The following is a 15,431-nucleotide window of genomic DNA, read 5'->3' on the forward strand; positions in this document are numbered from 1 at the left end:
TACAAACTAAAACACTGCCGAAAAGACAGGAACTTGAATTGGACGAACTGAATGACAGATTTCGGAAAATGGATGGAACAGAAGAGTGTAACGATAACAGCCGTCTGTCCATTTCAAAAACATCGAGAATATATTCGAATACCAGAGTAATTTTGATGATAGCTTGTCTATCTTTTTTGCTGCTACTCATCTTCAGCTCAGGAAAAACCATTCTAGATAAGATTACCTATGCAAGTAAGCACTTTAGTCTATTCATGTGGTACAGTAGACAAATAAGGATCATGTCGTCGATGCTCATCCAACGCTCGATCAGTGTTTGGATCATGCGGCAGTTCGCTCTTTCGACGCACTAACGGCCGTTCTTGGACATAGTCTACCGCCTGAAGGTAAAGCAATTATTCTTTTATGAAAAGAAATGAACGAATTTTTAAAAAGAACAAAGTCAATTCACATTTAACATACGTACATATCGTGCTGCTTGTTGCTTGATTTTTGTTGGATCCACAGGTTCTATTCCTGCATTTTCATTAATCGAAAGTTGTGCTAATGAACTACAAGTATTCTGCAACTGTTGACTGACTTCCGAGAACTAGAATGTATACAATTTTCATTAACAGAACTGATAGGATGTGGAGGAATAAGCCAAGTATATGAAGAACTCTTAGCACAGGGTGTTTATTCATAAAAAGAATTTTAATCATTTGATTAAATGAATAAAAGTGTATTCATAAACCTGAGGATTTTGACGTGCTTTCCTTTCGATCATTTCCCACTTCAGTATTTTTTCCTTCAATTTAGTACTTTCGTCTTCACGTTCACGATTAAAATTTTGAGAGCATTCATCGAAAAGCCTCTGATTAATTTCCATAAATAATTTGAGTGCATTATAAATAAGCCCATGAATTGTTCTATAACAAATAACGTATTAACGAAGACAACTAGTTTATTTCTAATTCACTGGTTCGTCTGTAAGTCCAAACCTAAACAAAAAAAGTAGTTGTAGTCTTTTACGTAAAAAGTGACAAAACTGGTTTACTTGTTCCAGTGATTTTTCGAATTTCGATAGAGCGCAGGAAACATGATGGGTAAGATCACAACAGCATTGTCACTGATTAATGACATGACATATTCATTGTTCCAATAATAAAGCGCTCTTTCGGCTACCTAAAACAAAAATTCTTGGAGGCTCATGTGCATTTCTCATAATAAATAAAGAATGAATAAAATAAAATCTGCCTTTCTCCTTTACTATTCCAACACGTGCAAAACCATTCAACAATCATATTATATTAACCCGTTCTCATCTTTATAATAAACAAAAACTGCATTAACCTGAAAATGTGGTGAAGAAACACATCTTGCTAGCTGCTGGAAAAGCGGTACCATCACCTTTTGAAATTCAGCTGGCTCAATGACATCCAAAATCTCCTCAAACTCATTTAAAAACATTACCTGTAAAATGAGCATTAATCAGCCACTGCTACCGAAAAAAGCAGTTTTATGCTCTTTTGAAAAAAAAAAAAAAAAAACCAAATATTTCCATTTGTTCTTATATAGTTTTCAGTTTTATGCTTTACACTACTTATCAAATCGCAACCTCTTTTGGGCTATGAACTTTGGGCCAGAATTTGAGCAGAGATAAGATCACTGGTTCAGTGAGAGTAGGATCTTTCTCCAGGAATTGAACCACACAATACGCCAACTGTGGGTGATATACAGAGAGAGATTTTACCTAAAACAATAGGAATATACAAATAATAAGAGTATTACAAGAATTAGGTCATATGACTTCAAAATTACATTGAATAAAAAAAGATTATTTACTAAATATCATATCACAGAAAGGGAAGAGTACTGGCAGTAAATATCTTACAGGATATAATAATGATAGTTCTCTTTAACAGACAAAGCAACTTTACTTTGTGGAGAGGAATAAGAACACGAAGAAGAAATGTTTTATGCTCCTCTTTTAGCGGTAAGGCGAATCCATTGATGATACTGCCAAGTATTTCCAAAAGCTCGGCAATACCATTATGTCGTTCAGTTTCATAAATGAATGTATAAAATATATTATTTATATGCTTTCTCATGAAAGCCCTAAGACCCAGAAATTTGCCATAGATCCGATGAAGTGTCGTCTTTAAGAAATCACGCTCTCTTGGATCTTCACTATCCGACAGTTCGATAAGCTAAAACATAAATGAATAATATATGACTTCAAAATTATGTTAAATAAAAAAAGAAATGAAAGTCGTCATTATTAGTTTATGTTGAAAAGGGCTGAAGATATATGAAGATTTTAAGAGATTAAAATTAAAATATTGGACAACTACAGTTTGGTTTCTAACTCAGCGCCTTAAACAACAACTAAAAAAAACGTAGAGAACACAGTGGAATATTTTTTATACTAATACCTTATGCTCTGGCAATATCTGCCTAACCAACATGAAATCCATACCTTTAAGACAAATTTCTGGTCAATATAACGCTTTGCAATACTCGGTTGAAAGTCTGCTGATTCCAGGAAACGCAAAAAAAACTCATACACCAGCTGCAACATAAATCTAAACAACTTCCTACAGAATTAATTAAGCAGCAACTTATTCTCACTACACACATTTGATTCATAGTTGTTTATAATGGCTCTAACAATGTCATGTAGAGAAAGATCCCTTTCAAATATTCGACGAATAAACTAATGGAATTTTTGCTTTGGGAATACGTAACTTTTTCCGCACCAACCTCATACCTCAATTTTCTTGAGAGGTATTAGTTGAGTAATCGAAAAACTAACATGGCTTACTCATTAACTGCAAGAACGTTATCATTAAGATGAACTTAAATGAGCTGAACTAAATATATTACTGAACAAAAACTGGAAGTTTTTTTTTTTTTACCTCATCTGCGACCTTTACTTTCTTTTTTTGTATAAGAACAGCTTCAAATTTCTATAATAACCTGCAAATGAGGCCAAGCAGCTTCTAATGTGGGTTCATCTTCATCTGGATCGAATTCAGCACCCGTTGGATTTGACGGTGGAGATAAGACGCGGAAAAGATTAGAACCGAGCTAAAATATAATATTAATTAGGCTCAATGAAGATTTAGATTTTTGTGATCATCTCTTCAGTCTGTAACAATGAAGAATTAACAGCCCATGACACCACAGGCACCTAAATAGTAGTGGAACCATATATTTTATCCATACTTTCGTATCCGAAAAAACTTCGAAAAAATCGACTTAAACCAATGTAAGAAAAGAAGCACTGATAAAAAGAAAGAGAGCTTACTGGCAAGAGAAGCGAAAAAGCACATTAAATAAGGACAGTACATTAAATGTAAAGTTTACCATGCTAATAACTTCTGGATATATAGCTTCCGTAACAACATTCTGACAACTAAGAATGTAATCTGTCAGTTCGTTCAACGTTGTTCGCTTTACCTGCATGAAAAATTAAAACTATAATTGATAATACAAAAATACAGATCGTTTTTGATCATAAAATAAAATACGTAGTATTTTGAAGAAACCCACGATACAAAAAGATGAAACAAACTTCTTTATATTTCAAGTCTGACAAAGGATCAACAGCAAAATCAAAAACAACTGAACACTGGCGTAGCTTCTGGATAAACAGTTCCTCTCGTGCGTTAGATTCGGCATCTAAAAATTATGTAAACCATCCATCATTTACATAGACAAATCTCAGTACGACTTTTTAACATTTATTACTTATTGCTATTGAAAAAAGAAAATTACTTGAATGCTCATTATAAAGGTTGAATATATAGCAAGTTAAGTTACACAAAATAACTGATACTACTAATGGAAGAAAAAACCTTTTATATTCGGCAATTTCACAAGTTCTCGATTGGTGGATACTAAAAATAAAGAACTGCTTTGTCTTCGATCACGTCTGGTTAGTGCTGGTCCACCCGCAAGTGCTTGCTGCAAAATTACACACTACCATTACAAAGAGTTGCAAAATATCAAAAAAAAAAAAAAAAAAAAAAAAAGATGAAGACCAAAAATGATATCTGAAGAAAAAAACCGATTCTAAGATATCTTTCTTTCTTTCTAGTATACCTTTTTTAGAGACGTTGGAGGTGGAGCATCAGCTGGAATTGTTTCATCAGAAACATCTTCCGCCTTGATTTGGGGAATCGATGCTGCTGTTGCTGTTGTCATCCCATTCATATGATTGTTAGCGCCTGTTTGCTTCTCTTCTTTCTTGTTAATCTCGTCCTTATTCTCTTTTCGTATTTTTTCTTGCTTTTTCTCTTCTTTATCGTTCTGCAAAAAAAATAAGACGCAAAAGTGATGAAAACTTTACATGAACTATTTGACATTAACTACAGTGAAATATTATAAAACAACATGTCTGATTTACATGTCAATAAAAACTTTTGCTTCGGTATTAAACTCACAAGTTTATCCAAAAATCCCGAAAGAAAAAGATGATAAACTATTTCCGGAGAGATATCTTTAAAACAAACATGCTTCTTCCTCCTAGAGCTCTTATAATATCTATTAGCCATAAGTATTCAAAGATACATACTTTGCCGTCTTTGTCCTTTTTGCGGGACTTGAGCATGCTATTGGCGAGCAGACGGCTCTCGCGAAAAGTAGAAGTAGCTCCGGCAAACAGTTTGAATTCTTTTTGAATTGTGCTTCACAAACGTACAACAGTAACCGATCGTCCGGTTGATTTTGCAAACATCAAACACGTAGCATATCTCTACATCATTCAAATATTAGAGCACGATACCCATAACATTCACTGATATTGTCAGCATATCAACAGATATCAGTCAAATTCCACATACACTATACCCAATGATAAGAGGAGTGCTGAACCAAAGAAGGAAAATTCCATTGCTATCTTCTCCACTCATTTCCAATTTATTTCATCTCCTCACAATCTAAAATGCTCATTCGCCGGAAGAAAACGATCACAGCAAACCAAAATTCCAATTTCACTATTACCCTTTCTGCAACCCATCTCACAGCAACCTGTCAATTGGGTAAATATCCACCCGCGCGAACAATCTTTTTACAACCAAACACTGAGCTTCAAATTTTAAACGCGGCCCAACAGAGACTTCATGCAAAGTTACTCGTCTCCATTGTGATTGCTAACTTGGAGATAGGAACAGGTAGATGTCATTGTGATAAAATTTCAGGAAGTATCTCTGGAGGGATTAAACTATTCCATTTCCACATGTTATGCTAGACTAGTAGTTATGTGGAGAAATGTTAGCAGTGAACAGTAAATAAACAAATAAAAGTTAGAAAAGAACAATGATAAACATTGATAGCATTCCTAGCAACACTGATAATTTGATAGTTTAACTTGAACTTTTGCTCTCTTTCGCTTCTCTTTTCAATTTTCTATGAGAAATTGCTTTCAATTAATATTTGAAAATTTTTAGCATATGTAAATTGTCATGATTCTGTTAGGTATGAGAATGAGGAAACAAAATATATACATTTAGTGGTGCTTTTTTTTTTTTTTTTTTTTTAATGATATAATTTGAAAACAAGAAATATTTGATGAGAACATGTAAATATGCGCTATATTGTGATCATTTCTCGAGTTCAAATCATTTCTCGAGTTCAACATCGCTCATTGCATCACTCATTGGTAGTTTAATTCCTTTTAGTGTTTTGTAATCTTCTCGTTCTCTGTCCACCGGTGCTTTTAATCGAATCTATAATTATAATTGTAGGAGTTTTTTGGCAGGTAATTAATGTATGATAAACGATTTTGTACGTCGTTTAAATAAGCTTACGTAAACGTTTTTTTTTTTTAAAAAAAAAAAAAGAAGAAGCATATACTATTAGATTTCTAAACATTCCTTTCTTTTTTTTTTTCTTTAGAAAAAAAATAAATAAATAAGTTTGATGTTTCCGAAGGATTAGAAAAAATAAATTAATAAATAAATTTCCTAAGGCAATGATAATTTTTCAATTTACATCATCTGATCATCTTACTAACAACAACACTATTTAGCTTTCTTTCACTTATCAGAAATTCTTTCATTCAGTTAAATATTAAATATGTCAGTAAATAAATAAATCAGCATATCAGTAAATAAACAAATCAGTATATCAGTAAATAAATAAATCAGTAAATATATCAGTAAACATTATCGAGAATAACTCTCACTTCAATACTTCGTTTTGCAAGACGTTTTATTGGTCTTTTTTTAGCGAAAGAATCTTCCTCCTTCTGTTCCACCAATACATTTTCCATTGAAGATTGCGTCTTATCAGTTCGATTTCGATTATCTTTCATTGTAGGCAATGAAATCTCAATTTTTTTTGCCTTATTATTACAAATTTGCAAATAGAAATGTGTCATTTAATATTTAATATTATTTTATGATATGCTTTTTAGTATTTATTGTATTTTCATCTTTGATCTTAATTCCTTAATTCAAATAAAAGCTTTACATGATCTATTTTCACTGATGATTTCTTGCAGCACTGAGATAACATAATGTTGAATATACTGAATGTGATCAAATTTAGAATTATCCTACAAAATGACATCAAATTTCATTTATATGTCGAGAAAAATCATTGTCATTCCACTGAATGGAAGAGACATTTTGACAGATTTACCTCGTAGTTACCTGAGAATTGATTAAATCACCTGACTGATATGAAGATTGATTAAATCACCTGACTGGTATAAAAGCTGATTAACTCACCTGACTGGTATAAAAGCTGATTAACTCACCTGACTGGTATGAAAGCTGATTAACTCACCTGACTGGTATGAAAGCTGATTAACTCACCTGACTGGTATGAAAGCTGATTAACTCACCTGACTGATATGAAAGCTGATTAACTCACCTGACTGGTATGAAAGCTTCAATCCATGGATCATTCTTGCTCATAATATGAAAATATTATACTCTGTCAACCGATCTTCTGGCTATTCACTCTTCAGAATATGAAAACAATGATTGCTTCCTTTATAACTCTCTCATTTATATTTTTATATTTTGTTTTTAAGTCATCAAATAATTTATGACAATTGCTATAAGTGTCACATTTAGCACATTTATTTAAAGAAATCAGTCCAGAAAAAAAAAGCAAAAACAAAAAATAAAAAGAAAATAAATGAGTATTTCAAAATGATGCAATATTCCCATTTTGCTATTTAGGAAAATTTGGAGCAATTTGATGGATTAAAATTAGAAGAAGAAGAAGACGAAATTTTGGGAAATTATTTTTGAAGAATAAAACGGAGCAATTCTTTTGTTGCTGTTGAGTTTTTATCACTTAAGCTAGTGATCAAAGTGAAATGATCTTCGCCTGGAATAATCTGAAAAGTCAAATATTTGTTTCATTTTAGTAAAAATAAGATAAAATTAGTTATTATCAAAGAATTGATAATAATAAATGATAAGCACATTTGATCATTTCATATGCTTTGATGAGTGTTTTAATATCAAAGTTACACTTTTTTTAGAAAAAATTTATCCTTTTATAAACCAATAACCTTGTAACAATCTGATATTGTCATCGGATAACGTTTACTCACGTAATTCTCGACAATATGCTGGCTTTGCTCTTTGAACTTTGGTGATTCATCAGCACCAACAATAGCCAATAATTCTACCGACATTTCATCCAAGCTAGTAATACTGAGAGTTTCAGCTTCAGCTAAGCTTAAACTAAAATTTAACATTGATAGCTATATTCTACTCCTGAAATGCGTCATATTTCTACCCCCCCCCCCACCAAAAAAAAAATAAAAAACAATGGGTATTGCAATTAAATGTATTTCATCTGGTGGTGAAAAGATTGCTTAAATTTTTTTTTTTCAACTGAAATGCTATTAATTTAAAATCTATTCTTTAGTATAAGATTAATTAGCTATGATTAAATTTTAATATTAAATACAAACTTTACTTGATTGCTTTTCCAATATATGTATCCAATAAAGGTTTAAGATCATAGATACCAGAAAAGAGTACAATTTTTTCGTATCGATGCGCATCCATTGTGCGCTTTAATGCTTCAATAATAGATTTAAAAAATTTGAAAGAATAAATGAAATTGAATAATAGAATAGAATTTTTTTTTGGAATAATTATATCAGAAATGAATTTGCTTTTGAATACTAAATATCAATAATATTTCTTTATGCCCATAACCATAGGTAAATGTTAATCAATGTCGTTAAATCAGAGCCATAAAATCTTATTTTCAATATGCATCATTACCTGTCTTTTTTTTTTTTTTTCATGCTTTATTTATAAAAATGATAGTTGAAATTGAAAATGAAAGAAGCAATTTAAAAAAAAAAAAAGCGACAGTTACTTACCAGAGATGGCTAAATGCGCCCCAGCGCTATGTCCTCCAACCGATAATCTCTTCCAAGGCCAACGTTTTGCTAAAAACTATTAAAAAAAAAAAAAAAAAAACTTGTCTACAGGTGTTTGCTAATTAATCTCTTTTTTACATTTTTAAAGATTATTTCGCTACCACTTTTTTTTAAAAAAAAAAAAAAAAAAAATAAATTCGAGCAGATGAAAAGTCGATTGTATTCCATTTTATTTATTCTACCAGTTGTTATGATTACAAAAACTTCTTCAAAACTTTTTGCTTTCAGCAAAGCTACGAATGCTCTCTTCCATTAATCATTTTGATAACTTCCGGTTAACAATCGCTGATACTTTTTGATAATATTTAGGAAAAAATAAAATTACTAATACAAATATTAAATTTAAATTTTACCATTTGATTCAACAATTAAACTTATTCATAAATCTATAGAACTCAATAATTTGATATAATTAAATTTTATTTATCTAATTAACTTTACTAGAATAAACTTTTATTACACTTACGTGAAGTGCTTTTGCTCCCTGTTCTATCACGTCATTTAAACAAATGGTAGTAGCAAAATCATATCCAATACAAGCTACTACAATACCGTTGTCAACAAGCGCTTTTACCGGACTCGTAAACAGTTTCCGATCTCCTTCCTGGATGAATTCAACAATTGAACTACTACTAATCATTTTAAATATTATTTTATCTCATCAAATAGTGTAAATATTTAAAATCAAAATCTTTCTGTCAAATTTTTTTTTTTTTCTTAATTTATCTTTTTTCCTTTTTTTTTGTGTTAAATTCTTTCAAATTAAACTTAAAAGATAAAAGTGAAGTGACCTGCCAGTAACCACCATGAAACAATGCCAATGCTTTAGTACTCTCGAATTCATTACCCCAAATATCAATTATTTGTTTACCATCTAGAAATATACAATAGAAGTATTAATTGCGAAAGAAGAAGTAATTAGTTTCCAGTTTCTGATAAATGATATCAGTTAGGAAGGAGGAAAATGATACGTTTCAAAGTTTAAACCTCCGTATGGAATTGTTTGTAATGGAACAGTTTGCAGATTATCTCGATAGCAGGACTGCAAATTGATGATGAATGTTTCGATAACCTGAAAATAACAAGTATGCAACCCTTTCCGGATGAAATTCGAAACGAAAACTTCTAAAAGTAACCAATTCCGGTGATTTTGAGATTGTTGACCAATGACTTGGAGAATATAAGCATTCCTGTTGTGTGCATCGAATACCATGGTGACATGACATCACTGCTTGACAGTTAATGTTCAGGTAGAAAACTCGTTTTGTCAACATTACCTTTTGTCAACAACTTTCTTCTTCTTATTTTACTATTAAAAAAGAAGAGGAAAAAAAGATATAAATGAAATTATCAATTGCAATTCATTGCATTCCAATTAAATCGATAAATGAAGAAGCTTAGAAAATGCATAAATAGCTAGAATATTTGCATATTTTGGATTAAAAAAAAAAACGATATTTAAATATTTGCATAAAAAATATTGCAATGATCTTTTGTTTTTTTTTTTCTTAGTTGTTAGATCTTTCTAGCAAATATCTATTAAAAAGCGCCATTGTCATCATTGCTGCCATTTGTCCATCCATTTACTATTTTTGGATTATTTATGGCAGACGAATGATTAAGATTATTTATATTTTAAAGTAGGACTGATAAGATTTGATAATACTTTGTAAATTTAGGGAATATAATTGGGACGGAAGCAATAATGCTACCATTTCAGGCTTACTTACTCTTTGGAATTTCATTTAATTAAAGTAGAAGTTCACATATTTGATATAATAATGTCACAGTTTATCAGTTTTAAAGCAAAATTTTCATTTTTATAATTTCATTTTTTCATTAATTTATATAATAATTCAATACATCAAAAATGAATTCATTTTATTAGCTAAAATTGAAAATCGATTGGAACAATTTAAAATTGAAATTTGTTAGAGTAATAGCTTATTTATTGTATACTAAAATTGTAAGAACAATAATTTTCTTTTGCAATAATTGAAATAGTCAAGATTATACTAACAGAAACTTTTTAATATTAAAACTTTTTTTTTTTTTTAAATATTTCTAACTTTAATTGAACTTTTGCAAAATTAAAGAAAATGGACGAAAGTGATAACGCAAAATTGAACAAAGTAGACGAAAGTGATAACGCAAAATTGAACAAAGTAGACGAAAGTGATAATACTGATAATACTACAACACCATTGTTGTATAAATCACCATCAGAAAAGGTAGGTAATTCATTTCCGTTTTTTTTTTTAAAACAAAATTAAATTTTTTTTTCGTTGAATTATTCATCCTTACTTTTAAATTTTAGAATTTATGTTTTTTTTTAATTTGAAATTAAACTACAAATTATTATTTCCAGGAAATGAACAAACAAAATGAACAATTCACAAAGACAGTGATATCAGAGGTGACAGTAAATATCGGAGGTGCACAGGTAAGTGGAAAATATTGCATATAATTACAAATCACTTCTAATATCTTTAAGAGAAGAGTTTTCACGGATTACCTAATCATCCTAAAAGGTAAATGTCATCTAATTGTTATGCTTGCTCAATCATAAAAACTTTCCTGTCTTGCCGAAAAAAATTTCCGGAATTGTCCTCTTTTGTCCTGTTTGTCTTCAATTATTCTATTAATTTTTTTTTTAAATGTAATCACATTAATTTCAGTAATTAGTTATTTTAGTTCATAGAGTGCTTTGAATAGTTGTCACTTACTTTTTTTTATAGTGTTGTAGTCGGAGATGTCAGTATTTGAAATTAAAATGTTTATTTGCGATCAAATTCAATCTCAGATGTATATTTTCAGGATTATAGATGTCTCTCAGTTCGAAAGAGTGAAATCGGAAGTGCAAAAATTATTATGGAGGGACAAGGTGACGTGACCAGCAAACGTAAGAAGTCAAATGAGCAGGAAGTATGACCTCAAAATGAATTATGGTCGACTTTGTAAAGTGATATGAATGAAATCAATAAATCTTCATGATAATATCTGTTTAGAATCTTAATCAGATGATGGGAGAATCGTGGATTCAGACACGTTGGGTCCGTCTGGGTGAAAGTAATTCACGTAAGGTTATACCAGTACGAGGAGTAAAAACGGTCCGTGTTTTTTTTTTATTACAACGAGAATTTTTTCTTATCATGTATTGTCTCTTCTTCGTAACACATAACTTAAAGTACTGAAAAGTAATATTGAAAGGTATAGAAGAGTATCTCCAGGATGAGAGAAAAGATTCATCCGGCGAAGTGAGAGAGACGAGTGATGCAAATCATTCGATACCGGAAACGGAAAGTAAAAAAACTCTTCAAGCAAATGGTAAGTAGAAAAATTTGCATAATATGATCAAACATTTGATGGCAGTTTTTTCTCATTTCGAATTGTAAATAATTCCAGATGTAATCTATCTTCCAGGAATTGTTTCTTAATTTGATTTTGTGATCAAAATTTATAATAAATAAATTTGATATAATTTTTGAACTTCAGAAGATATGGAATGTGATATCGAAGGAGAAAAAGACGATGAAAGATGTGAAACTGAAGAGTTGGAGCCAAAAAATCCTACAGAAGAAGTCAATTCATTACAGTATTTCACTTCATTACAATAATAATACTTATTATTATTTATTATTATGTTCGCATTATTCTCCTTATCATTATTCTTCTTATCATTATTCTCCTTATCATTATTCTTCTTATCATTGCTGTCTTCTTTCAGAAAGAAATGGAAATGAAATTTGGGCCAGATTTGGTGGAAACAAAGGAATGTGTCACTGATAATTCCTTCAAAAAAGTAAGTGATAATGCTTATCATTGATGAACAATTTTTTTTTTTTTTTTTTTGATTTAAAATCAATGATTTAGTTGGTGTAAAAGTTATTTTATTAATTATTTCAAGTTATTATTATTGCTTCAGCGAAAAGATAAGAAAGGAAAGAAAAGTTCCAGTGCTACTCGAACCAAAAGATTAATTCCAAATGAGAAATACTGGAAGGCATCTTACGTAAGTATTAATTAATATTTGACAGGTAAGAAATATCGGTAATATTAGCAATGAGTATTTCATAAAATTTGCTAGTATTTGCACTGTGAAATTATTGCTAAAGCATATTCTGTTCGACTGAAGCAACAAAAATTGAACCCTTTCTTACCAGTAATTATGGTTTTTTTTTTTGAGGCAAAAGGTGTCAGAAGAGAAATTAGTAGGAGTGAGAAAGTAAAGAAAAGTAAGTAATTATACCTGGTAGATAAAAGTTACAAATAGTAATAGTTAGAAGAGGTCAGAAAAGGTCACTTTAAGGAACAGGAAAGAAAAATTGAAGAGTTTCACAATGAATTGATAATTCGAAGAGATCATTATCAAAAGCAACTGGAAGAAACTCGCAATGAAAAAGAACGATTGAATATAGAAGTAAACATTTCATTTGATTATATAAATGATTCATTTTTAATTTTTTGAAATTTATTAATACAAATTGAAATTATTTCAAAGCTTATTTATTCAAATTTTTTAGCTGTTAAAAGTTGATGAGAAAATTAGTACTTTGGAAAAAGCAACAAAAAAGTTGGAAAATGAAAATGCGAAATATTTATCCATCATACAGGTGAATTTTTTACAAATTGAAAGATTTAGTTTTTGCATAAAAATTAAAACAAAAAGACTAAAAAGGTAAAATTAATATGTATAATAAAAAATATAATTCAATTTAATTTAGCAGTATTGAAATAGAATGAAAAATTTTAATTTTTAAAATTACATTACTTAAGGATATGCGAAATAATTCTGAAAGACAACTGGAGGAGCAAACGAATGAATTAAGACATTCTGTCAAATTGCGCCAAATGGCGAAAGAACAATTGCAACGTTCAAATGAAACAAGGGCAGCACAACTTGAATTAGTGATAAAACAGAAATGTGAAGATAATTTGAAACTTCATGCTCTTCTCGAGAATATTGAGGAAAAGTTCAAAGGCAGAAAAACTCAAGCGATTCGATCAGAGGAATTTCATCAACGATTTCAGAAAAAATTAAATGACTTATTACAGAAGTTTAGAGCTGAAGCAGTAAACACAGATTTGACATGGTTAGGTGAAGAGAATATTCAATATGCTGTAGATCTTTTTGAGACAACAATAAGAACTATTTTGCAAGATGAACCCTGTTTTCATCACTTAGTTGAACGAGTTGCTCTTTTCATGGATATCGGGACTAGACAAGACAATATGGTTTGTTTGCTTCATTTATTATTATTATTGTCAATTTTGAATAGAGTATTTAAATTTTAAAACAATGAAAACAAGAACAAAAATTTCTTAGAAAAAATATTTCATTGATGAATGCAAATTGAATTGAAAAAAAAATTAAAAATTTTTCAGCAGTTACAGTTACCCAAGAATGATAGTGAGAATGAAACAGCTAAAAGTCATCAATCACAAGATTTGGCGGTATTGTCACATTTTTCTTATGCAAATTTAATTTTGCTTTTATCACTCATTTATTTACCACTGATAATAAAATCTAATCTCGTAATGCTTGTTGTAATTTAATCACGAAAAAATTGTTCCATCTATTCAATTTACACAAGAATTATTAGATTTCAGTGCGAGAAAATTATGTTGTATATTGATTAGTTAGTAATAGATTATTATGATTACATATCAAATTCATATGAGATCATTTCAGACATTCAAGAAAAAATTCCGTAAGGAAATTCGCTCAATGTTGAAAGAATATATGGAAAAGCAAAAAAATGAACTTTCTCGAAATATTTCGACAATAATAAATCACCTGGAAGGTGTTGAAAAAGTATTAATTTATAACATAGCAGTATATTTATTTATTTATTTATTTATTTCACTTTGTTGTCATCTAAATTGATTTATCAAATGTATAAGTAGAAAATGGATGGTAGGCGGAAATTGATTCCTTCAATAGGGCGCAAATTCAAGAGTGGTATTCTTTTTAGAAAATTGATGCTGTTTTAACGAAACGTGTTGAAAATATGAAAGCGATGATTACTCTTATGGATAATAAACAAAATGATCTTCGAAAAATTGAAGAAGAATTAGATCATAGCACTGCTCTAGTGAAATCAATTTCTGATGAAAGGAAAATTCGACCAGAAAGAAAAGAGAATTTATGGAAATTAAATAAAGAAAATTGTAAACTGAAAGAAGATTGTAGCAGTCTTAAAAGTGGATACATGGTATTATTCTGTAATCATTCTCGATCATAATGTAAAATTCTCGATCATTCTAGGATATCTGATTGATAATTATTGAGCTTTATAGGATGTTTGATACGATTAAGCAATTAGACATTTCTTGATTGCAATTAGCTTTTGATCAATTTCAATTTAATTACCATAGAACGTTTAAGATATTTGTCCGTGCTTTGTTCCTATCATAATTAAAAACAGATTCAATTTAGGAGTTGGAAAAAAAAATGGAAAGTATAGAAAAACTTCAAAAACAATTCCTTCATTCTTTTTCGGCACTACAATTAATGGATCAAATGATCACTTCAAATGATAGATGCCATAAACAAACAGTACCAAAATCACCAGTGGAAACTTTTCAATCTTCAACACTCCAATGTACTACTACTACCTCTAGCACTCCAGTGCACTACTCTCCGGTACATAAGCAATTTGTTACCTGTCGTTACCTGTTAAAATGTTTACCTGTCGGTTTCTTTCCTTTCATCTATAGTTTTATAATTGAAAAGAAAGTTCTTATGGTCAGTAATAACTTCGAACTGTTTAGCATTTGTTGAACAAAACGAAGGATTCTGAGAGCATTCTTGAGATAATTTTGAACTTTCTGTTCTATAATTCCAATGTTTACTTTGATAATTTAATCTTATTTACCTAGTTGCATCATTTTGATATATTCAGGAAAACGAAAGACATCATGAAGAAATTGTTCATCGTGGACTGATGGAAGAAATATCAGAAAATGAATGTAACAAATGAAATTCAGTTTCTTTTTTTTTTTTGTATTTAAAAAACGTTTATTTGAT

The 15,431-nt window shown here is 29.9% G+C and overlaps 3 protein-coding genes across 5 annotated transcripts; 1 reads left to right on the forward strand and 2 right to left on the reverse strand.

The window, feature by feature from the left end:
• Window positions 1-248: 248 nt before the first annotated feature.
• Bma-pptr-2 lies at window positions 249-4,594 on the reverse strand (the record flags this gene model as incomplete). The annotated part of the gene is made up of 14 exons (XM_001896248.2): window positions 249-380; window positions 467-589; window positions 734-908; window positions 1,037-1,164; window positions 1,333-1,452; window positions 1,598-1,732; window positions 1,920-2,189; window positions 2,459-2,551; window positions 2,959-3,069; window positions 3,349-3,441; window positions 3,557-3,663; window positions 3,840-3,948; window positions 4,087-4,293; window positions 4,559-4,594. The coding sequence occupies 14 exons, from the start codon at window positions 4,592-4,594 to the stop codon at window positions 249-251; spliced, it is 1,839 nt and encodes a 612-aa protein (XP_001896283.2).
• Window positions 4,595-5,603: 1,009 nt separating this feature from the next.
• On the reverse strand, window positions 5,604-9,675 carry Bm11052 (Ammd protein, putative; the record flags this gene model as incomplete). 3 transcript variants are annotated; one of them, XM_043082386.1, is made up of 9 exons in its annotated part: window positions 5,604-5,711; window positions 6,170-6,313; window positions 7,514-7,688; window positions 7,927-8,032; window positions 8,342-8,417; window positions 8,868-9,005; window positions 9,193-9,275; window positions 9,389-9,473; window positions 9,538-9,675. In XM_043082386.1, the coding sequence occupies 9 exons, from the start codon at window positions 9,673-9,675 to the stop codon at window positions 5,604-5,606; spliced, it is 1,053 nt and encodes a 350-aa protein (XP_042938320.1). The 3 variants fall into 3 exon arrangements, with proteins under 3 accessions (XP_042938320.1, XP_042938321.1, XP_042938322.1); XM_043082387.1 differs by lacking the exons at window positions 5,604-5,711; window positions 6,170-6,313 and adding an exon at window positions 6,944-6,952; XM_043082388.1 differs by lacking the exons at window positions 5,604-5,711; window positions 6,170-6,313 and adding an exon at window positions 7,238-7,336.
• Window positions 9,676-10,500: 825 nt separating this feature from the next.
• Window positions 10,501-15,384, forward strand: Bm11053 (Uncharacterized protein; the record flags this gene model as incomplete). Its single annotated transcript, XM_001896251.2, has 16 exons — window positions 10,501-10,632; window positions 10,770-10,844; window positions 11,219-11,326; window positions 11,410-11,511; window positions 11,632-11,728; window positions 11,897-11,982; window positions 12,129-12,203; window positions 12,327-12,413; window positions 12,711-12,821; window positions 12,925-13,014; window positions 13,178-13,636; window positions 13,787-13,855; window positions 14,094-14,216; window positions 14,377-14,616; window positions 14,841-15,047; window positions 15,307-15,384. 16 exons carry the CDS (start codon window positions 10,501-10,503, stop codon window positions 15,382-15,384), a joined length of 2,139 nt encoding a protein of 712 aa, XP_001896286.2.
• Window positions 15,385-15,431: the final 47 nt, after the last annotated feature.

The sequence above is a fragment of the Brugia malayi genome, assembly GCF_000002995.4.
Source record: "Brugia malayi strain FR3 genome assembly, contig: Bm_v4_Chr4_scaffold_001, whole genome shotgun sequence".
NCBI lineage: Eukaryota > Metazoa > Nematoda > Chromadorea > Rhabditida > Onchocercidae > Brugia > Brugia malayi.